Raw genomic sequence first — 24109 nt, 5'->3', positions numbered from 1 at the left:
ATGAGATCATGACCTGAGCCGAAATTAGATGCTTAACTGAGACACCTAGTTGCCCCTACTTTGCTCTTTTTTCTAGCTTAAAAAAAATTTTTTTTTAAAGATTTTTAAGTAATCTCTATACCCAACACGGGGCTCGAACTTACAACCCCGAGATCAAGAGCTGCGTGCTCTGAGCCAGACAGCCAGGTGCCCCCTTTTCTAGCTTTTTGAATTGAAAGCTTAAATCACTGAATATAGATATTTTTCTTTTCTAATATCAGCATTGAGAGCTATAAATTTCTTTCTGCACTGCACTCCAGAAGTTTGATATACTGTATTTTCACTGTACTTCAGTTTAAAGCACTTAAAATTTTTTCTTGTGATTTCTTCGTTGAGCTATGGATTATGTAAATGTGTCTTGCTTAATTTCTCAATGCTTAGGAATTTTCTTAGGTATCTTATTTTCATTTAAGATTTAATTTCGTTATGGTCTTAGAATATATTTTGTATGATTTTCATCTTTTAAGTTCACTGGGTTTTTTTATGGCCTAGCATATTGTCTACATTGGCAAATTTATTTCTTGTCCACTTGCAAAAGACTGTGTATCCTGCCATTGCAGGGTACAGCGTTCTAGAAATATCATCTAGGTCAAAGTGGTTGACTGCAGCACTCAGGTCTGTGTGTGTGCGCACAGGTGTGTGCAGGTTGGTCTATCAATTGCTGAGAAAGAGGTATTAAATCTTCCAGGGGTGCCTGGGTGGCTCAGTCAGGTAAGCATCTGATTCTTGATTTTGGCTCAGGCCATGATCTCACGGTTCATGAGACTAAGTCTCACACTAGGCTCCGTGATGACAGCAGTGCCTGCTTGAGATTCTCTCTCCCTCTCTCTCTGCCCCTCCACTGCTCACACGTGTGAGGTCTCAAAATAAACTTAAAAAAAAAACAAAAACAAAACTCCAATTATGATTATAGAATTGCCTATTTCTCTTAAGTCTGAAATTTTTGCTTTAAGTATTTTGAAGCTGTTATTAGGTACATACACATTTATGACTGAAGATTTCTTGATACCTTTTATCATGACAACATGTCACTTTTCATTTCTGGTAATACCCTTTGTTGTCTTATGCTTAAATTTTGCATGGTATTCATTTATATATTTTTTGGTATATACATTTCCATCTGTTTACTTTTTACCTACCTGTGTCTTTAATGTGCAGCTTTTATAGTCAGCATATAGATGGGTCTAGCAGTTTTATGTAGTCTGCCATTCTACTGATCGTAGTGTGTAGTCCACTTAAACATATTGATATGGTTGCATTAAGTCTCCCATTTTATCACCATTTCCTCTGTCTTTTCTCTTTTTTTGCCTTCTCTTTAATTATTTGAAGATTTGATCTATTGGCTTTTCAGCTATGTCTTTGTATTATCATTTTAGTGGTTGTTTCCGAGTATATAATACACAATTTTGACTTTTCAGTCTACTTAAAATTAATACTTACACTTCAAAAAGATGTAGAAATTCTTGCTATACAAGTTCATATATTCTTTTGTTATAAATTGTTATATGAATAACATTACAATCTCCACACACATTATAATTTCTGCTTTGAAGAGTCCTATATACTTAAAATTTTTTTAAAATGTTACTTATTTTTGAAGGAGAGAGACAGAGCATGAGAGGGGGAGAGGAGCAGAGAGGGAGGGAGACACAGAATTCGAAGCAGGCTCAAGGCTCTAAGCTGTCAGCACAGAGCCCGACATGGGGCTCGAACTCACAAACTGTGAGATCATGACCTGAGCTGAAGTCGGATGCCTGACTGAGCCACCCAGGCACCCCAAGTCCTATATATTTTAAATTAGAGGAAAAACTTTTTTTTAAAGTAAGCTCTACGCCCAATGTGGGGCTTGAACTCACGACCCTAAGATCAAGAGTTGCATGCTCTATTGACTGAGCCAGCCAGGCACCCTGAAAAATTAAGCCTTTAGTATTTTTTCAGGTATTTAGCATTTCTAATGCTCTTTATTCCTTCCTGGAGGTCTGAGTTTCTATCTGGTATCAACTCTAATCTGAAGGATTTCCTTTAGTGTTTCTTATAGTGCAGATCTTCTAGTGACAAATTCTTAGTTTTCTTTTATCTAATAATTTAGTCTTTATTTTGCTTTCATTCTTGCAGAGTATTTTTGCTGAATAGAGAAATCTAGGTCGACGTTTTTTCCCGTTTGACACTTTGGAAGATGTTATTTCAGTCTTCTAGCATTTGTGGTTTCTGGTAAGAAGCTAGCTCTAATTATAATTGTCATTCCCTTTTATATGTCATTCACTGCTCTATAGTTACTTTTAAGATATTCTCATCTTTGGCTTTAGTAATTTGACTATAATACTGTAAAAGAAAGGGTTAACTAAGTAGGCCTCAAATGCTCAAACCCTGTACATGCCAAAGAAAGGTCAGTCTTCAGGACTGGTCCTTGGCTGGCTCCTAGGAGATGAACTCTGAGCCCTTGGACTACTCTGGCTGGTGTTTTTTTTGCATGCCTGAGCACTTGAGCCATGCTGTACTAGTGTGACCAGGTGAGTTTATTCTAACAATATGATGTATGGCAAACATCTGGTTTTACTCTGGGGGGTCTGAGTAGCTAGGGTCAGCCATGTGGGCACTGCATGGCATTCTGGACACCAAGCACTGAGTATAGCTTCCCTTACTGGCAACACTGCACATGCTGTCATATCACTGATGGGAAAATTAAGGGCATCCCTGTGTGACTCCTCTGGCCACGAGGAAGCTTGCACCTGCTTTCTCCTGGACTTCATCCCACGTGCCTTTCTCCTTTGCCAATTCTAATCTATGTCCTTTTGCTGCAATGAACTCTTAACTGTAAGTATAACAGCTTCTCAATCCTGAGTCCTTCAAGCAAATCATTCAGCCTGAAGGTGGTCATGGGAACCCCTGACACACGTACAAAGGTATGGTTCTTTTCTTATCTTAATGTTTCCGCTAAAGCTTCTTTAATCAGTAAATGTGTGTGTGTGTGTGTGTGTGTGTGTGTGTGTGTTTAATGAGGCATTCTTTTGCTATTTTGTCTTCATATATATTCTCACTTCTGTCTCTCATTGTCCTTTCCTTCTGAAACTTCCAATTATATGAGTTGGATCTTATAATAATTTCCCAAAGGTATCCGAAGCTTAGTAATATATTTTTCTTTCTGTTCTTCAGGTTGAATAACTTTCTGTTCATCTGTTACCAACTTCACTGACTCTTTCCCTTTGTGATCTCCATTTTGCTGTTAAGGCTACTCAGTGAATTTTGATTTCAGCAGCTGTATTTTACAGTTCTAAAACCTCCACTTGGCTCTTGTATTTTTCTCTATTTCATAATAAGAGCTGCCTTAAAACTCCTGTTTCCAAATTCCAACAAATGAAGTTAGTTGTTGTTCCTTGTCCTTTTCTTCAGACCAGGTCATATATTCTCAGCTTTTAAAATGTGTAGTTTTGCATTATATCTTGGACACTGTGAATGTTACATTGTACAGCCTCTGGACTCCGTTATATTCCTCTGGAGAGTGCTGATACTTGTTTCAGTATGCACCTAACTTGGTGCATCAAACTGCAAACTCTTGCCTCTTGGGCACCATCTCCAATCTTAGTTCACTTCTTTTTTCTAGAGCTGAGCTGCTTGTAGTCTTCCAAGCATGTGTGTAGTTCAAGGATTAAGTGGAGGTGTATACAGAGAGTATGTACACAGAAGTTTAGGCTCTCACTCTCTGGATCTCTCCTCTCCAGGATTCTTCTTCCTCTTACTTTTCAGTGGTTGAATGGCTGTGGCTGACCCAAATTCTGTCCTCTCGTAAGTTTTCTATGAAAGCTTTATTAGCCAATCTGCTGGGTGTCAACTTCAGCCTGTCATCTGGCCAACAGCAGTAAACGTGGAGAACAGATTCCATGTTTTCTCTTCCTGGAAGTGTCAGTCCCTTTTCAGAATCTGCCTGCTTCTGTTCATTTTCCAGGGCCTTCCGATCTTTTTTTGCCTTCCAATTTTGTCCAGAATATATAGTTATATGCAGAAAGATCAGTTCCAGTAAAAGCCTACTTGGCCATACTGCAAGAAAAACCATTGTGATGTTATTTTTTAAAAATTTACTTCAGTTTCACGTGTGTGGGTATACAGATTTTTAAAAATCTTTTTAAAGTTTTGTTTATTTAAGTAATTTCTACACCCAACATGGGGCTTGAACTCATTATCCTCCTGAGATCAAGAGTTGCATCCTCTTCTAAGCCAGCCAGGCACCCAATATAGATTCACTTTTTTTTTTTTTTTTAAAGTTTATTTTTTATTTTTGGGACAGAGAGAGACAGAACATGAACGGGGGAGGGGCAGAGAGAGAGGGAGACACAGAATCGGAAACAGGCTCCAGGCTCTGAGCCATCAGCCCAGAGCCCGACGCGGGGCTCGAACTCACGGACCGCGAGATCGTGACCTGGCTGAAGTCGGACGCTTAACTGACTGCGCCACCCAGGCGCCCCTAGATTCACTTTTAATCATTATTCTGAATATCTTGTTTTCTAACTTGTGCTTTTCTACTGTAATCATTCCATCATATAATAAAAACTCTACAAAGGTATTCAATAATACAATTTTTATTAATAAATTATGAACATTTGAGGCACCTGGCTGGCTCAGTCAGTAGAGCACACAACTCTTGGTCTCAGGGTTAAGTTCAAGCCCCACATTGGGTGTAGAGATCATGTAAAAAAATAAATAAAATCTTTAAAAAAGTAAATTATGAACATTTTCACATACCAGCAGAAACTCCAGCTCTGATGGCAAACTGACAAGAACTAGAAAAATAATGCACATACCTAGAAGTTAAATTGATGAGCAGCGGCACTCTGACCCTAGAGAAATACTTGTATATGTGTAAAACTAGACAAGTACAAAGATGTTAACTTCAGCACTGTCTTTAAGAGTAAAAAATGGAAAACAGCCCAAATACTAATCAAAAGGGAAATAACATAGATAAAAAGGATTACTACACAGCTGTCAAAATGAATAAATTATTCATTTCTTTGAAATTACATATATTTCAGTATGGAAGGAGTTAAAAAACCCTAATGTCGAATGAAACAAGTTGGATATCAAAGATGGTAATATTAATAAAAGTTTAAAAACACAAACCAATACTACATACACATACATTTAAAGTAAACTGAAAGCATTTATCAGGTCCATGATGGCGGTTGCCTCCAGAGAAGGGAAGAAGGGAGTAAGTGGGACAGGTGGTAATCAAAGGGTTCCTTGGTTTGGAGGCAATCATGACCATTAACAGTAATGTTAATTAACAGAAGTTAATTCTACATATAGAAATGTGAGTGTATGTCTTTTTGTACTTTCCTATATTTTTCCATTTCTTAAAAAAAACCTGCAACAACTTCAGTGGCTGCATACTTGACTGCACAGATAGGTCATAACATATTCTACCAATCTCTAATTAAGACACTGAGATACCTGCCAATATTCTGAACAGCCCTACAAAAAACATCTTTGTAATTGTTTTTGCAGGTACAATTTCTTCCCCTTAGAATAAGTTCCTAGAAACATAATTGCTAGCTCAATTCTAGGTCTTTGTTACATATTGCCAAAATGTCTTCCAAAAAAGTTGTAACAACTTACACACACCTATCACCAAAATATATACCTGCCTATTTCCTTGCATTCTTGCCAATCTGGATACTAAAATCCAAAAAACGGTCTTCACTCAATTAGGTGTATGAGCAGGGATTTAAGTTTTCCCCAATTAGTTATATCATAGCTCATATCACAGTTATTAAACTATAATGTTATCATAAAGGGAATGAAATTAGGCTTCATTAGGAGTTTATACACAATGTATCATAAAACAGCAAAAGAAAAATAAAATACCGTTAATACTTTTCTTTTGCCTATTTCCCCCCACAGTTTCAGGCAGAACATAATTACAGAATTGGTTTATCTTTTTAACTTTTTTTTATTTTAGAGAGAGAGAGAGAGAGCATGAGAAGGGGAAGAGGGGCAGAGAGAGAGAGAGAGAGAGAGAGAGAATCATAAGCAGGCTCCACAATGACACCAATGTGGGGCTTGATCCCATGACCCTGGGATCATGACTGGAGCTGAAATCAAGAGTTGGACATTCAAGTGACTGAGCCACCCAGGTGTCCCGAACTGGTTTAACTTTAAAAGGAAGGCTATTCAGATGTACTACTCAGAACTAGAGACTGATGTATTTTGCTGAAGTAATTACATTTTAAAGATTTATTCATAAAGTAAGACAATTTAAAAAGATTTTCTGGGAGCGTCTGAGTGGCTCAGTTGGTTGAGCATCTGACTCTTCATTTCAGCTCAGGTTATGATCCCAGGGTCATGGGATTGAGCCCCACTGCTCTGCACCACAGAACCTGCTTCAGAGTCTCTTTCTCCCTCTCTCCCTCTCTCCCCTCCCCTGCTCTCTCTTTCTCAAAATAAATTAACTTAAAAAAAAATAAAAGAAAAAAATAAATAAAAAGGTTTTTTGTTTTGAAGCCTGCAAAGGAAGACTTCTTAGCGTCTTGATCTAATTATATTGGTTTTTAATTAGCATCTAAAATATATCTACTAATCACAGAATTTAGCCAGTGACAAATATCCTAAACTTCCACGGCCCTTTTCACCTCTCACAATAGATTAAATAACTCAGTTAAGAATTAGTAATAATTAGGGGCGCCTGGGTGGCGCAGTCGGTTGGGCGTCCGACTTCAGCCAGGTCACGATCTCACGGTCCGTGAGTTCGAGCCCCGCGTCGGGCTCTGGGCTGATGGCTCAGAGCCTGGAGCCTGTTTCCGATTCTGTGTCTCCCTCTCTCTCTGCCCCTCCCCCGTTCATGCTCTGTCTCTCTCTGTCCCAAAAATAAATAAACGTTGAAAAAAAAAATTTAAAAAAAAGAATTAGTAATAATTAGTATTTACACAGTTTGTTATTTACTACAACACTATAAAGGATGGCAAAATAATTATAGCCATATTAACAAAGGAAGATGTTGAACCAGTTAGATGAGCTAAGGTCATGCTAAAGCAGGAATGTGCCAAAATTAGACACCAAAATTCTTGTAGCCTAATTCCCATATGCCTCATCACACAAAAGAATCTATAAGAATTACAACAACAACTCATGAGGAAATCTAGAGTCAGAGAATATTATTTTTATATTTTAGAGAAACAGAATCTTAAGCAGGCTCTGCACTGAGTGCAGGGCTCAATCCCACGACCGTGGGATCACGACCCGAGCTGAAATCAACAGTCAGATGCTCAACTGATGGAGACACCCAGGAGCCCCTACAGTCAGAGAGTATTATTAAAATGATACTGAAGATAATCTTCAACATTCTCGCATTATAGATAAGGAAACTAAGGCCCCAAAAGGTGACATAACTTCATTGTTCAAAGCCACACTTCTAGATGCTGTAAATCAACAATGAGAATTCACTCCTTAATCCAAGCTCAGCAATCTTCAATCACTAGAGGATAACAGCTATCCTTAGCAGTCACTTCAAATTTTTTAGTTTGTGAAACAGTCTCAATGTTTTCACTGATACTGATCAATTCATTCACTAACAATTAATTACCCGGTACCTACCACATGCTAGGTCCTGTACTATGCGGTATTTATTATATGCTAGGCACTGCATTACCTGCATTTCCACAATTAATCCCTACAATATTAATATAAGGTAAGCACAATTATCTCTATATTAAAGATTAAAATTTAGAAAGACTAAGTAAACCACCTGTGGTCTTCAGAAAGGAAATATAAAGGAAATGGTGCCCTTCCTCTTCAGCAGCCACTGAAGAGCAGCAACCACGTCTCTGCAGACCCCATGGTCATGGGTCTCAACAAGGGCCCCAAGGTGACCAAGAACTTGAGCAAGCCAAAGCACTGCTGGCATGAGCACCCCACCAAGCACATCAAATCAGTGCAAGACAAGATCTGAGAGGTGTGTTTCGCTCCTCACGAGAGGCACCCCAGCAAGAGGAGCTGAGCAGGTTCTGACTGCCACCAGGATAGGAAAGTGGCTGCTAAGGGCTGGGCTTCCTGTCCATTCTGTGCATAACAAAACCTTTACAGAAGAAGAAGAGGATAAAAGAAAATAGTATAATCACATTTATAAGTTTATCCTAACAAAAAAATCTTTTTATTTTAAATATTGTAACTCTATGTATGATTTCATTTGAAAAAAGGGATCTACTGTCAAAGAAGTTTGGACAACCACAGATCCCTATATAGCACCTATGAGTGACCATATAGTAAGTATAGATCTTAGATCAGAAGTTGGGGGTACCTTTTGGAAGGCTTGGAATATCTTTTTTTTCTTACATCTTCTAAGACCCCGGAACAGATAGCATTTGAAGTAACTTAACTGAAGGCTGAGTGTGAGAAAAGTAATCAAATAAACAGAGACAATGGGAAGGGCTTCTAGTACCACATAATAAATGTTGGCCTGAACAATATTAAATAAGGTCCAAAGTAGAAGAATGCATGACTTCTCTTGAGCAATACTCACAAAATAGTACTACAATATAATACTGGTTACCTACTTTCAGAACATAAAATCTCTGTAGTATAAGATCAAATTAATTAAAAGTTTCATTTGCTGTCATTCCCAGCAGGAATTCCTTTATCTTTGATTGCTAAATAGGTTTCACAAGACCCACAGCAAAAAACCCAAGTGCTAAGCAGTGCAACTGTTATGGAGATTTAAAAATAAGCTTTGGGGGTGCCTGAGTGGCTCAGTTCGTTGAGTAACTGGCTCTTGATTTCAGTTCAGGTCATGATCACAGAGTATGGGATCAAGCCCTGCATCAGGCTCTGTGCTGAGTGTGGGGCCTCAGGCTCTGTGCTGAGTGTGGGGCCTCCTTGGGATTCTCTCTCTCTCTCTCTCTCTCTCTCTCTCTCTCCCCCCCTCTGCCCCTCTCCCCTGCTTGTGCTTGTTCTCTAAAATAAAAAAGTTTTAAAAATTATTAAAAAAAAAAAAAAGCTTTGTAAATAAATATATGCCTAATGACATCCTTAAATGCAGCAACTGCCCTAGGGCCAACCTATAGGGAAAGGAGAACCTTGAAACAATTGGAGCATAAAAAAATGTTTTAAGGAGAATATTAATTTTAACAAGTGTTCTGATTTGGGAAATATTTGTAGAAGAAAACCAAATCAAGCAACCATGAAAAAAATTTACCTTTCTCCACTATACAATGTATTTTTATTCTTGCCGTAATTTTGGTGATATAAAATCAGAGACTTAGAAAAATGGCATTCTATTAAATAATCAATCACAGCAGAAGTAATCACATGCAGTATTTCTAATGTAAATGATTACCTGAGAAGTCCGTCAGAAGTCTTGCTAGGACTTGCTTGTTTACCACTTCAGTCTTACTAAGGCTCGGTATAATATCTACCCTAGTAGTTTCTGTGACAATTGTGGGCTTCTTGGAAATCCCAAGATCAGATCCAGTGTTAACTTCTGTGTGTTCTAGGACATCATACGCTCTCTGAAGCCAAGAGGATTCTGGAGCACATGTGAAAGTGTGCTCGAGTGTTTCTTTAGGAGGAGATCCTACATCACCCTGTACAGAAGCTGACTTCTCAGTCCTCCTTTCACTCAATTCTTTAAGGGCTTTGATTGTGAGCTCTTCCTGTTCTAAGTCAAGAGATGCCACTGGAGTACCTCGGGCAGGGAAAACACCCAGAGTCTCACTTCCATTTGTTTCTTTGCTTTGTTCCATGTGTTCGCTTCTTCGGTCTTCAATTTCAGAACCACCTGACTCACTTTCATGCAAGACTTCCACAGCAAGACTTGTTTTAAAGTCCCCAGTCTTCTCTGATGTTGCGTCAAAGGCATTCCCTTCACCTTTACCTATGATTCCTTTCTCTCTGGTTTCTGTAAAGGCTGCTATCAGGTCCTCTGGGGAAGAATCATCTACATCTTCAACATTTTTTTCATGTAATGACTCCACGTAGGCAGAGGTTGTCACATTTAGTGAGAATTCTGTCTCATGAAGAACACCTGGAGATACAGCTGAAGGATGCTTTGGGTTCTCAGTTGCAACATGTTTTTCAGCAGCAGCTTCACTCATACTACCTGACTGCTGCACATCTTCTGACATGATCTTCAGATCACGTACTTGTGAACATGCTGCCTCACCCACTGGACTCCTTTCGGGAACATCAGGCTGAACGTGTGCTGCCTCAGGGTCACTGACTGGCCCTTCAAAGGTTTTACATGTTTTGTTTTCCCTACTGCAATTGAAAGCCTCTTCGATTTCTCTTTCATCTCTTTTTACAATAGCACTTGGAATGGAAACAGGTTTTTCAGCCTGAATTTTTTTACCTTCAAATGAAACACTGGTTGTGATGTCCTCTATTACTGTGTCATCAGACTCACCAGAACTATCAGCTTCTGTCACTTCTCCTAACACAGCGCTCTGCCAGTTCATTTCACCTTTCAGGTGGCCATCAGGTAAAACCACTTTCACGGTGGCCACTCCAGAACCCCGAGAGACACCTTTGTCAAATGGAGATCCAGGGAACTCTGCAACTGTGTTATCTTGTTTCTGCGCATGGCCTCCCACACCTTTGATATTGACTTCCTTTGTGGAATTGAGACAATCCGGTACAGGTTTGTCAATGTTAGCATTTTCTTGTGGGAGGGATTCCTGTGCCCAATCACCTGCTGATTTAGTGATGGGAGTGTTCCCATTAATAGAACGTATAGGAATTTTCTGGTGAGTGTTAGTTTTAAGATTTACAACTGGGATTTCTGATTTATATTCACTCATGTCAAGTCCTGTGGTTTTTGTGATGTAGTCAGACTTACAGCTCTCTTCTTTTGCTTGGGGAACCAAATCCCAAGTCAGTATTTCATTAGTAAAGTTATGCATATCATTCACACATCTAGACACTTCTTCCAGTGCTGCAGTTGTGTGTGAAAACTGTCTAGTGAGCAATGCAGAGGTTGGGTAACGCCCTGCCTCTTTACTTCTCAGTGGAAATACTTTGTCATTAGACTCTAAAATGTCTGCAGATGTTTCTTTATCAGTGTTCATTGCCCAGCTACCAAAATCATTTGTGCTCTCCTTATATACATCTTTAAATTCTTTGTCAAATGCTTCTTTGTCAATAATTACTTCAAATGGTGACTCAGGAGAATCCTTTTCAATAATACCACCTCCTGAAACTTCAGATGGGGACAAGGAATATTTACAAATGCCTTCTGCCTTAGACTGCTGGGTCAGTGGTTTCTGAGCTGTCAGCAAAGTGAACTTGTCATCAGCATCCAATTCAGTTTTACCGTCTGTACTTGGTACCTCATTTGGGTTCTTGGACTCTTGATCTTTATTTATTTGCTGTTCCAGTAGACTCATTTCCTTTGAGAGAAAAGCAGGACGATCTGGGAAATTGGCCGGAATGAAAGGACGGTTACACTGAACTCCTTCTGCCACAGAATCTGGGGAGTATGCTAGGTCTTTACTGGTCTCTTGAGGCTTTTCCATCTTTTTCACATCTAGGAGAGCCAAGGAGTCTTTTCCTTCTTTGGCTAAAATAGGCTGGCTGCCTGACACTTTGCTTTTTTCTCCGTGTAGTATTGTAAGGCCATTGTTATGCATTTCAGAAGATGAAAAAGAGGAAGTCATAATTTCTGAAGGTGGCTCACCAGAGCAAAGAGAGCTCAATCCCTCTATGGTCAGAATTTGAAAGAAAAAAGTTTGTTTACCAGGCACAATTACACATTAACTACTCAGGCCAAGCAGCATGCTTTTCATTTTTCAAGTTACATATATATACACACAGGATGTATATATACATATACACATACACGCACACAACACATGTAAATATGTAACAAAACAAGGACCAACAGTAATCCTATAAAACATGCATAAAATTGCCAACAAACAGAAAAGCTGTATCATGCTACAAACTGCAAATGACAAAATTTCATGACATATTTTTCTGTCTACTTTTTCCATTGTAAACGTAAAGCATAAAGAAGTATAAAAAGATTGGAAAGTCTGGGAAGGTTCCTTCCTTTGTTTTTTTTGGTAGAGCTACTCAATGTAATCCATATAAAACAACTCACTATTATGAAGCACTGATATGCTCTCATCTGTAAGCTGCATATTTCAGTACACACAGCTTCTACAAATCCACTGTTACAGTCCAACAATTTGAGATGGAAAAAAAAAAAAAAGCGACTACAGTTCTTTTGATTCTCAGGAGACATAGCAGATTCCTCCCAGGTCTAAGAATCAGACTAGAATTATTGTATTCTATCCTAGGGAAGATTGGCCTCAGGTACAGATGGCCTCCTTTAAAAAAAATTATTTATTTATTAAAAAAAATTTTTTTTTAATGTTTATTTACTGTTGAGAGAGAGACAGAGAGAGAGAAGGAGAACATGAGCAGGGGAGGGACAGAGAGAGGGAGACTACAGAATCTGAAGCAGGCTCTAGGTTCTGAGCTATCAGCACACAGCCCTACTCGGGACTCAAACTCACAAACTGTGATCGTGACCTGAGCCTAAGTTGGACAATTAACTGACTGAGCACCCAAGAGCCCCAGATGGCCTCATTCATTTTAAACTGAAGAGTATGAAAAGGATGGCTGACTTCAAAATCTCTTGCATCAACTTGCCAATTTAACCAACACTGAACTGTGTGAATCAGTGAGGTTTGTCTTTTGGTTAGGAAGAATTAACTCCAGAAATCCTTTTAAAACAGAAAATATCCTTCTGAAAGTAATACATTAAGTCTTATCAGTTCTTAATACCACAGTAGCCAGTGATTTATCACATTGTTTTCCAACTTTCCAATCTAGCAAGTTTTTACTTGAGAAAAGATCAAAACAACCATCCCAAGGGCAGGTGCTGTCTTTCGTGCATGTTGTTACCTCTGCAGCTGGAACAAAAGTAGGTCTTAAATAAATAGTTCCAAATGAGTGAATCAAAGATTCAGTTTGGTCAGATGAGAGCTAAGCAGGTCCAGAATAGCAACACCTTGAGTGTGAATGAGTAATTGTGAAGATGTGAGAAAGAAAAAAAAACCTTTGGGATTACTTTTATTCAGCTTGTATTTTTTTTTTTTTTATGTGAGGAGCTGAATACTTGACGAAAGCAAAATTGTAACTTTATTCAAAATATAAGATTGAAAAGAAAATTAAATATCTTACTGCAATAAATAAAATTCCACTATTATAAAAATGTTTCCAAATGCCAGATGGTAAAGTTCCTCCACATTAATGCATCACTGAAATTTCATGTAATAGGATCTGACCTTTTCAAATAGTTTAACTGGAATCTGGGTATTGAGGAAGAAGTCTTTGTAAACTGAGGAATAATAAAGTTTGGTGGTACAAACTGTACTAGTGAGAGAGAAAATATTTGAAGCAAGGTGAATGCACATTTACTTCTAATGTAGTAGACAGAGATGGTTTGCATCTATCATTATATACTATGATATAATATTATATAGTACTCAACAAGACCAAATTAAGGGAACAATATAAATGAAGCTTAGCATTATAGGTTAAAAGGTTCAAAACCTGGGACCTCTGGGTGACTCAGTTGAGCATCTGACTTTGGCTCAGGTCATGATCTCACAGTTGGTTGAGTTCAAGCCCCGTGTTGGGCTCACTGCTGTCAGCACAGAGCCTGCTTTGGATCCTCTTCCCCCTGCCCCTGCCCCTCCCTGATCACTCTCTCTCAAAAAATTAACATTAAAAAAAAAAGGTTCAAAACCCTGTAATTTAAAGAACTACATTTTTAGTAGTTCATTTATAGGCTACACTTAAATCAGAAACATTCCATGATCTGAGCTATGTATTGTTATTGAACTTACTGGTTATTGTTTCTACCAGTTCAATGCTCAATGGATTAAATCTGGATTAGGTAAAACTGTTTGGGAACCCCTCCCTTCAAACATGAGTGGAACTTTGACATGATCAAAACTGAATCCACCTTACAGGGAATGCTCAGCTTACATGATTTATAGAGACTGCACTACCAGATTACTCAGACCAACCATCTTATAGACAAAAATGGACAAAAAGAATTAGTAATAATTCCACAAATATTTACTAAGTACCTATCATGTGCCAGACACTGCTTTAACTAGACTAAGAGGCTCCTGGGTGGCTCTGTCAGTTAAGTGTCTGGCTCTTGATGTCAGCTCAGGTCATGATCTCACAGTTCCTGGGATTGAGCCCTGTGTCGTATAGAGTGGCTCCGATAGCTTGGAGTCTGCTTGGGATTCTCTCTCCCTCTACCCCGCTCATGCACGTGCTCTCTCTCAAAAGAAACAAACATTAAAGCAAAAAAAAAAAAAAAAAAAAAAAAAAAAAGAAAGAAACTAGATTAAAAGCAGTGAACAAAACAAAAAAATCCTTGCCTTTGTGGTGCTCACAGCACAGAGTGAGAGATAGACAGTAAGCAAAATCAACAAGTAAAATGATGATGTGGTGGTAGTGGGCTTGAAGAAATGAAAAAGAAAGCAACCTACACTGATTGGTAATCAGAGAATGTGCACATTAGTGGGAAAAAGCATGTTGGAACTGTTCTAACATGCTTTGTCAGGACACACACTTGTCAGTTTTCCAAGCCTTGTTTACCTTCTTTGAACTCTTAATATTCTAAAAGCTTCAAGTTAAATATACAATAATCTGAGGTAAAGCTAGAAGATTACATTAGAAATCGTTCTCAGAATACCAGCAAGTCCTGCAATAAATAAACTTCCAATATTCTTTAATTAAGACTCATATGACGTCACTCTTATGCACACAAAAAAAACTTTAGTTGTGTTCCTAGTAATTCTGTGACTTAACATATGGGGTGGAGAGTGCTTTCTGGGAGGTTAGCCTTGGGGGGGCAAAGAGAAAGAGCTCAACGCAGTAATCGTGCAGAGGCTGTGACACAGGCGCTAGCTCTCGGCGTCAGCAATCAGGCTTTCCCACACGTAGCAAAGTAAGTTAGACCCTCACCTGTGCTTTAATTATCATGTTTAGAATTTCAGCAAATGAAAAGAAGTTTTTTGGCTAGTTGAAACCCTAACAAACTTGGACACAGCTGACTTGTACCAAGACAATGGAAAAAACTGGGCTGGAAGTAAAGAGTTTATAAAGGCATGAAAAAATTAAACAGAATGAAGACCAGCATCTACTAAGCCTTTTTTTAGAACAACTCCCATAAGCAAGGACTCTTCCAATTAGTGAGTATGGCACTTAATAGTCACTGGTGTTGTCCAAGCCTGCAAAACAGCAGGAAACGCCAGGGAGTTTGAAGTTTGTTAGTTTTTAAAATACTATATACTATAAAACTGCCTGATAGAATAACTTGGGATCCTCTTACATTTCAGGAAATGTCCACTCCCTTTCCTTTTTCAGAAGATCCAACCCTTCACATGTATTACAAGACTTACAACATTACTCAAAACCACTGTCTGTCAAAAAAATTTTCCTCATTGTGAATATTTGCTCATTTATTTTCTATTATAGGATTTAACGTGCATATTCATTTTCAAGAGTTCTAATTAGTTAAAAATAAGGGGTTATTAACAAAGGGGTTATACACTTAACAGCTTTGTTAAAAAGGGAATTATGTATGTTAAGTGAAAAATATCATAAGCCCATGATGATCATGAGAATGTTCCCAAATTTATCCAGTACTGAGTTCTTTGCTTACCCATATCTTCTTAAGCTCTAAATATTTAGAGGTCTCCATTTAAGTGTATTACCTGAAAAAGACTAGGAAATTAAGTTGGCAGTCATAGTCTAAATTTCTAGACCTCTCCCAGACCACAAATTCCTATTAAAAGATGCAAAATCATTTTATCACATTTACTAATCACATGGTCTTGGCAAGTTGCTTACTCTCATCTAAAAAAATGGGGATACTAAAGCACCTAACTTGAGAACTGCTGTGAAGGTTCAATGAGTTAATATGTGAGAAGAGCTTAGAACACATCCAACACTTAATAAACCCTCGGTAAACATCCCCTAACACCTCCACATTCTCGGAAAAAATTCTCCTGACATAGAGACTCCACATCATATGCCTTTTTGATAGGGGAGAGTATGTAACACAGAGAAAACTCAGAGTTTTAGACACTTTCCCTCCTACCATTCTCAAATAAAAGGAAGTAATTACTAAGGAGCTTTGATCTATTTCAAAAATCTGAGTGAGGCAACTTCTCAATCAGTTATTACTCAACAAGTGCCTGCGGCATTCCAAGAATCATGCTAGGTTCTGTGTAGGTAAAGACATTTAAGACAGCCCAATACAGAAAAAATTTGAAGCCAATGTTGAAAGAAAACAGAACTTTTCCCATTTTACCACCATCAAGGTCAAAGTATATTTTAGTTCAATGTGCAACTAGCTGAACAGTACAACAACCTGGCCCAAAAACACGGTTTGACACCATCTTTGGCAATCCCTTTCAAATTTTAGAACTGCTAGTACTTCATGTGTGATCTCTGACTGACTCAGCATTTCCTGAGATGGATACAATCTGCATTACAAGTGTCCTAGGTAATGAACCTGGTTTGAAACCCACAGCCTGCCTGCACTTTACAACTCCCATCCTGTAAAAATCCCACAGGAGATGAGCCTGACACTTCTCTCTCACTCTTGCCCCTGGATGGTCCTCGTCCAGAAGCACAGCTTATACGTCAGAGGGGCAAGGGTGGTCCTTTGTGCCTGCTTTAAATGCTTCTACCTACTAATTTCAAAGTATAGGAACTCAAAATTTTGGCTGAATAAGGCAAAAGCTCCATTTGACTAGAGACTTTGGTGTGGGAGTTCTGGAAGAAGTTCCTCTCTCCTATGCCTACAGTATTTTACCTCACAGAACAAGGAGGGGAGTTAAAAATGGCAGAATGAAAAATCAACTTCCAAGTAAGCACTGTGTTCACACCAAGTAAATGCACTGGAATTGAAAAAGGCCCTTCATGTGTTATCCTTCAAAACAGCTCCTCTTTACTTTTATTCCCCAAACTGCCTTTTCAAAAAAGATTTAGTATTTGTATTTAGGTGTTGGTAACTTAACTACTGAAAACATTGTGATCTAGGAAACAAGGAAACAATAATATCATCAGAGTTCTTCCTAAAAAGAGTGAATAGCTTAGAATCATTATAGTTACTGTCTGGTTACTCCCCCCACCCCCTCGCCCTAAGGAAATTTATTACTTTTAATTAAAAGGATAGCTGGAACATGGAAAACCATACACATCAGTGAAGAAATACTATGCATATTCATACAAAGGAGGCTTGAAATATTCAGGTATAGGTTTTCCTACACTTGAATTTTCTCATGTTCACAAAACAGGAAGACAAATTCTCGTGCAAAACAGTATCAGCAACTTTCAGCCACAGCATCAAAATAGGAAGTTAGCCAGCAGACACTTTGCAGCCAAGCTAGATCCTAAACAAAAAGTCTCTTTTGTACAAAGAAAAATGTTTTGGTTTTGTTAAAAAAAAGGCTGTAACTGGCAAATTTCTTCCCTCAACACTTGCCCCAAAGTTCAGTGTTTAACTTCCTATTCCAGATGCCTACTGCATTACTCAAATTGAATGCAAATGTGCTCCCAGCTCTCCAGGGTAGGTGGTTCCTCTCTTTCCCATCTTATTTTCACCTACTTTTTTCTTCCATGTTTTCTAAAGAAAACCAGAGTATTTTCCAGCCTCCACTCTTATCAAAGGTTTCAAAAGTAGAAACCAAATTTCAGTTTGATTTTGTGCTGACGGAGGGAGCACATATCCCCAATGATACTAAATTATATCACTAACAGCGGTAATATGGTTCAAATAGTAATTTCTGCCTATTCCCCTGCTCTCATGACTGTAACATCAACCTGAAAATGACACCTCTAAAAAATATCCGCAAACCCTAAACTACGACTAATATACTTTACCATAGGCAGTGTTTATGGGCATGGACTTTGGAGTTCTCCATCTGTCACTCTGTGATCTTGAGCAAGTTCTTGCACCATTTTAAACCCAGTGTTCTCATCTGGTAAAAGAGTTAGTAGTGCCTTTTCCTCCATAAAACTGGCTGTGAGGAGTAAATGAGATGGTTCTCATCAAGTATTGAACAAGGTAAAAGCTCAATAAAAATGAGCCACATCCTACGTCTATACCTCTGTTGGTATCCTTATTTCACAGTCAGGAAAACACCGTGAAAATGTATTCCCCTATTTTGAAATACTCAGGGATTAGGATGAAGTTAAATTCTGCTTGATGAGAAAAAAGGAATCAACAAGAAAAAGACTACAAAGGACGAACTCAGGAGTACAGTTTATTTAAAAAGAAACGGAGGGGCGCCTAGGTGGCTCAGTCAGCTGAGCGTCTGACTCTTGGTTTCGGCTCAGGTCATGATCTCGCTGGTTTGGGAGCTCAAGCCCCACATCAGGCTTTGTGCTGACAGTGCAGAGGCTGCTTCAGATTCTATCTCTCCCTCTCTCTCTGCCCCTCCCCCCCAAGTAAATAAATAAACTTAAACAAATAAATAAATAAAAAGAAATGGAGTATTCTATTGTCATTACAAATGTATTTAATAGCTGTCAAAAAGTTTACTTTGCTAATGTAAATAGCTGTATACTTCAAAGTAGTACAATTTTATAAATATTATATAATTTTATAAATATTATATAATTTTATTTTCTGTCCTTCCTTTATTCAGTCCAAATTAATGGCAGTTTTTTGTAAATGGGATAGCCCTGAAGGCCAATAATGATAACTATTTTAGGACTGAAGATGTCATTCTTAAATATGAAAACGTCCTACTCAATAACTGCTACATATTGCTTAATATGGTTTAGATACATAAAAGTGAGCCACAATTCTCCAAGACTAAATAAATGGTCAAGGGCTATGGAAGCCAGAGACAGATTAGTTAGTTGGGTTGATGCCAGTGATGGACTCAAGGTTCCTCTTTTTTTTTTTTTTAAATGATTTATTTCTTTTGAGAGAGAGATAGAAAGCCATGAGCAGAGGAGGGACAGAGAGAGACAAAGAGACAGAGAGAGACAGAGACAGACAGAGAGACAGAGAATCCAAAGCAGGCTCCAGGCTCTGAGCTGTCAGCACAGAGCCCATTGTGGGGCTCAAACTCACAAAACCATGAGATCATGACCCGAGCTGAAGTTGGACGCTTAACTGGCTGAGCCACCCAGGTGCCCCTCAAGGTTCCTGGTGGTAGCAGCAGTCACTCTGAAAGCCCTGCGTTGGGCCAGACTGGTCTCAGCTATTCTCCCCAGGGTTTTTAAGCCAGTTAATCAAGGACATCAACATCCTCTTTCCTCATTTTTATTAAGGCATTCTAGAAGCTACCGTTCTTGGCTATTCTAGAATATACCTAATTACTTGCCAAGGTGTTTCCTCAAACAACAGGCTGATCTCTAGACTTGACAATGAAGTAGAGCACCAATTGGGTTACTTTTCCATTACGTGGTTTTTTTTTTGTTTGTTTGTTTTTTTGGGTTTTTTTGGTTTGTTTTTGCAAGAGAAAAATGTTAGTACTAATACAGGCTAGACTGTATTGATGAGAAAAAGGGAATCAATTAGAAGAAGACTACAAAGGACCAACTCAGGAGTACAGTTTATTTAAAAAGAAATGGAGGGGTGCCTGGGTGGCTCAGTCTGCTGAGCCTCCGTTCCTGGGACCTTCAGGGGTACAGCTTTTTAAACTGTTACTCTACTGGGCACCTGGGAGGCTCAGTTGGTTAAGTGTCCAACTCTTGATTTTGTGGGATCAAGCTCTGTGTTGGGCTCTGTGCTGACAGCACAAGTCTGCTTGGGATTCTCTCTCTGCTACTCCCCACCCCCCTCAAAATAAGTAAATAAGCTTAAAAAAAAAAACCCAAAACTGCCACTTTATGATACCCTTTTTAACAATAACATTATCCTAAATCTGCACTGGTCAAAATAGCTATAAGCAAGAAGGAAAAATGGCAAATCTATTTTCTTTTACAAACTCACTATGCCACTGAAGTCTACTTAAACCTTAGTTTTTAATTAACAAAATCCTTTATTTACCTCCACTCTACTTGAATGTATGTGTATTTTTCCTAACAGGACCTAAAATAATTTCTGAAGCTATGACACTTATCTTGTCAACATTCCATATGTTAGGGATGTTGTGCTTGGCTTACGCTGTTACACTATTTACGATATCAGGATATCAATTATCCCCTTTTTGAAAAAAGTGACTAAAAGTTATAAGCATGAAGAATTTATTTTAAAAGATCTCAAATATTTACAACAGAGAGAATGTAATGATCTGTTCCATTTACACTACGATATTTTTACCAGTCTATCTTCCAGAGTAGAATACATGTAACACCTACTTGCCTAATTATTAAATTTCTCATAAAGAAAAAAAATTAAAAATATCATTTGGTTGGGCTCCAGATGTTGAGTCTCTTTGTAGATTTCAGTTATTTTCTAGTATTTACAAAATATCTTTTAATATAAATGCTTAATTAAAAAAATTTTGTTTAATGTTTATTTATTTTTGAAAGAAACAGAGACATAATGTGAGTGGGTTGGGGCAGAGAGAGAGGGAGGCACAGAATCTGAAGCAGGCTCCAGGTTCTGAGCTGTCAGCACAGAACCTGATGCGGGGCTCGAACTCACAAGCTGTGAGATCATGACCTGAGCTAAAGTCGGACGCTCAACCGACTGAGCCACCCAGGCGGCCCATATAAATGCTTAATTTTAGAGGTCATGATTTGACCCCAAGATACCCAAATTCACACAGTGAGACACATTACAAAGGGGCTGGGGGGGGGATCTAATATTATCAGTCTGAATTAAAAGCAATAAATTATCTACCATGCTTTCTAAGAAGCAGATTAACCCCCTGAAAAAATATACTTGTTCACTTTATCCCATTATGTTTTTATTCTTATAAGGTCAAAGTCTTCCTACCAAACCAGCATTCACACTTTGCATCTACAGATGGGACAATTCCAGCAGGGACAATAATCTGTTTGCACAGGGCTTCTCAGACCTATCTAGTGAGTTTAATTACCTTTTTTTAAAATAAGGGTTTTCCATTGACCTATATTTTAGGTCAAGTACAACCACAGAAATGAAACTGTACTTTATTATCAGTGCAAATGTGCTCTCCCTTGCAGATTCTTGGTAGTGCTACCCCCACATACAGCTATCACACTCCAATTCCCTTCTTCACTGGCTGGGAAATTAAACAAACAAGCAACCCCACAATCCCTAGGAAAACAAGCCTTGCCTTTCAAAAAGTCAACTGACTTGTTCAATGTCCCTAGGCAATTTGGTACAAGCCTAGCTCTTGGGACAAATCTCAGATAAATTCACACTAAAGTACTCTAGCTAGGTTGATGGATTAGCAGTTCAGCGGAAGCACACTTTTATACTGTCTTTCCAAATCTACTACCTCTCTAAACCAGTTACATAACTGCAAATCAGTAAGTTAAATGCATCCTGCAGTGAGTTGTTTTCTGAGCCACAATTCTGTCTGCTCTAAATTCTGTGGCTGAGTTTATAACCTTTAAGAAATGCTCAAAACTATACCTAAAGCTTTTGCTCTGTTAAAAGAGTCCACCTACCTAGCCTTAATCTATTAACCTTTATAGGAAATCCAATGCAAACTGCTAAATATGAAGAATTGGTTTACAGATTTTATTTCAAGGGATTTGGGAGCAATAGAAAACTTGTGCCTCATATCCCCAGTTACAGCCTCTTTCTCAACATTTTTCTTTTATAAATGCACACAAAAAAATGACAGACTTGCCTTGTGAGGTCGAAAATAGAGATACAGGCTGAGAGGAAGAGGAAGAAACAAAGGAATCTGAAAGAAAATATACAGCGTGAGAATTTGACAACCTCACAGAGGAATTTTAACTTCAACTCTCCTTTTTTTTTTTTTTTTTTTTTTTTTTGGCCAAGCATCATAATTTCATTGGGTTTGAGCAAGATGGGAAAACTCAAATCTTTACTTCCATTTACTGTTTTCACTCACCTGGCAGCAAAACCTTATTTCATTTTCAAGATGCATTTCTAAAAGTTAATTTACTTTTTGGATCAAATATTCTCACCCTCAGAGAACGAAAAGAGGAACCCCTAGCATTTTAAAACAAATATAACCTCAAGAAAGATGATACTCCCCTGCAAGTCTTTTTGGGAAAGAAAAAATAAGAATCTTAGTACTAATTGATATTTCCTTTTAACTATTTTCAACTGCATCTGAAGAGTTAGTCACTAATATGAGCATTTAAAGTTATATACTTGGCAGATATGCAAAGTGGACCCTGATTACGTTAAAAAAAAAATCACAAATAATCCACTAGGCAAATAGGACTACATGAGAAACCTTCCACCTTCTAAAATTATACTCCTCTAAATTTGGCAACATTTATCAGAATTTTAAATGCATGTACTACCCCACCAACCATCAATATTCTTTTGAATTTGGCCAGTTATACTTCTAGGAATATAACATAAAATATTGTCACAGAGTATAAAAACATGTTTATAAGAATATTTATAAAAGCAGTGGTCATAAATATTAGGAATAATCAAAATGACCACCAACAGGAAACTAGTTACATCCAAACAATGGAATACTTGCTGCTATGAAAAAGAATAAAGGCACAGCTATGTATGTTGATATAGTTGATGAAAAAGCAAAGGGCAGAGATATATACATATGCCCCCGTTTGTTAACTGGCAACAAAGGGGACTAGCAAAAGGGACTTTAAGGTTTGAGGTGGGGGAGATTTGCTTCTAACTACAACCTTTGGCCCTTTGAAAAAAAAAAAAAAAAAAAAAAACAAACCAAAGCATATAAATTATCTTTTCAGTAAATATAGAAAAAAAATTAATAAAAATAGCATGGGAAAAGCAACCTCCCCCCAAATGCCCCTAAATATACTGGCCTTTACTTGTTACCTCCTTTTTTCCTTGCAATTATAAACATGTTTTTACAAACATTAGAAATATACTTAAAATGGGGGAGATTGCTTTAAAGGACTGGGCTATAGCTATATTGTAAGTACTTAGTCAACAAATATGGAGAACATAACACCAAGACAGTTTAGTGGACAAGTAGCAGTAATTCAGTAACTCAAGACCAGACTTTTAAAATTCATTGCTTTTTAATCATCTTAAGATAAAGCACCACATTTGCCACTACAAATGAAAAACTGTTTTCCGTTATTTATTTTTTTTAGTAATCTCTACTCCCAACGCGGGGCTCAAACTCACAACCCTGAGATCAAGAGTTGTACACTCCTCCAACTGAGCCAGCCAGGAACCCCATCTCTCTTCTTTTTAAAGCAAGCATTTCTATAGGTTTCTTTAATGTTTCCAGATGGGTTCATCCCTATATGCATTTACCTTCAACATTAAATCTCCACCAGATGATGAGTTTAAATTTGAATAAGCAAAAACCAAATGCTGAAAAAGCCCAATGCCAAAAATGATCCTATGAATTTGCCCATCCACCTCCACCTAACACCCCCTCCTATGGAAAATTTTAACACACAAATTCTTATGCATAACATCTACTCTGATACAAAACACAGATAACCAGTAACAATTTGCCAAAAAAGATCCTGTGAACTTGCCTATCTACCTCTACCTAACATCCCCTCCTAATGGAAAATTTTAACATACAAATTCTTATATATATGAAATTCCATTCATATATATACATATATTCATACATATATGAAAAGATATACATGAAAATGTTAACTGGATGGTACTACTCACTGGTTTTTAATTTTCTTTGTATTTTTTTCTTGAATTTTGTTATAGACATACATTTTTCAAGAATTCTAAATTTCTAATTTCTAATTGCCCTCTCCTTACAAGGAACAGGTAAGCAACCTTAGAGGAGAAAAAGGACACCTCAAATGGGATCTCTAACAGGTCTTCCAATAAAATTTTAGTGAATAATCTTTTTAGTCTTCACACCACTAGATTTTTAATCCTCGTAAGACTTTAATCTGCAACTGTCAAAACTACCACACACACACACACACACACACACACACACACACACACACACACACACAAATCATGCCACTTTGAAAACAG

At 37.9% G+C, this 24109-nt stretch overlaps 1 protein-coding gene across 5 annotated transcripts in view; it reads right to left on the bottom strand.

Annotated features, from left to right (window-relative positions):
* RTN3 (reticulon 3) overlaps window positions 1-24109 on the bottom strand; it is a 59749-nt gene that overhangs the window by 25178 nt on the left and 10462 nt on the right. Inside the window, exons 2-3 of one of the 5 annotated variants that reach the window (XM_045485670.1) lie at window positions 21801-21857; window positions 9359-11716 (exon numbers count right to left, since the gene is read on the bottom strand). The exons of 1 other annotated variant lie outside the window; for it this stretch is intronic. In XM_045485670.1, the coding sequence (XP_045341626.1) occupies window positions 9359-11716; window positions 21801-21857 (2415 nt within the window). Of the gene's footprint in view, window positions 1-9358; window positions 11717-15712; window positions 15732-21800; window positions 21858-24109 lie in introns of those variants that run through there. 3 more of the 5 variants (XM_045485669.1, XM_045485668.1, XM_045485671.1) reach the window with 3 other exon arrangements.

This window comes from Leopardus geoffroyi, chromosome D1 (assembly GCF_018350155.1).
Source record: "Leopardus geoffroyi isolate Oge1 chromosome D1, O.geoffroyi_Oge1_pat1.0, whole genome shotgun sequence".
Lineage (NCBI taxonomy): Eukaryota > Metazoa > Chordata > Mammalia > Carnivora > Felidae > Leopardus > Leopardus geoffroyi.
This window is presented reverse-complemented; position numbering and strand designations above follow the sequence as displayed.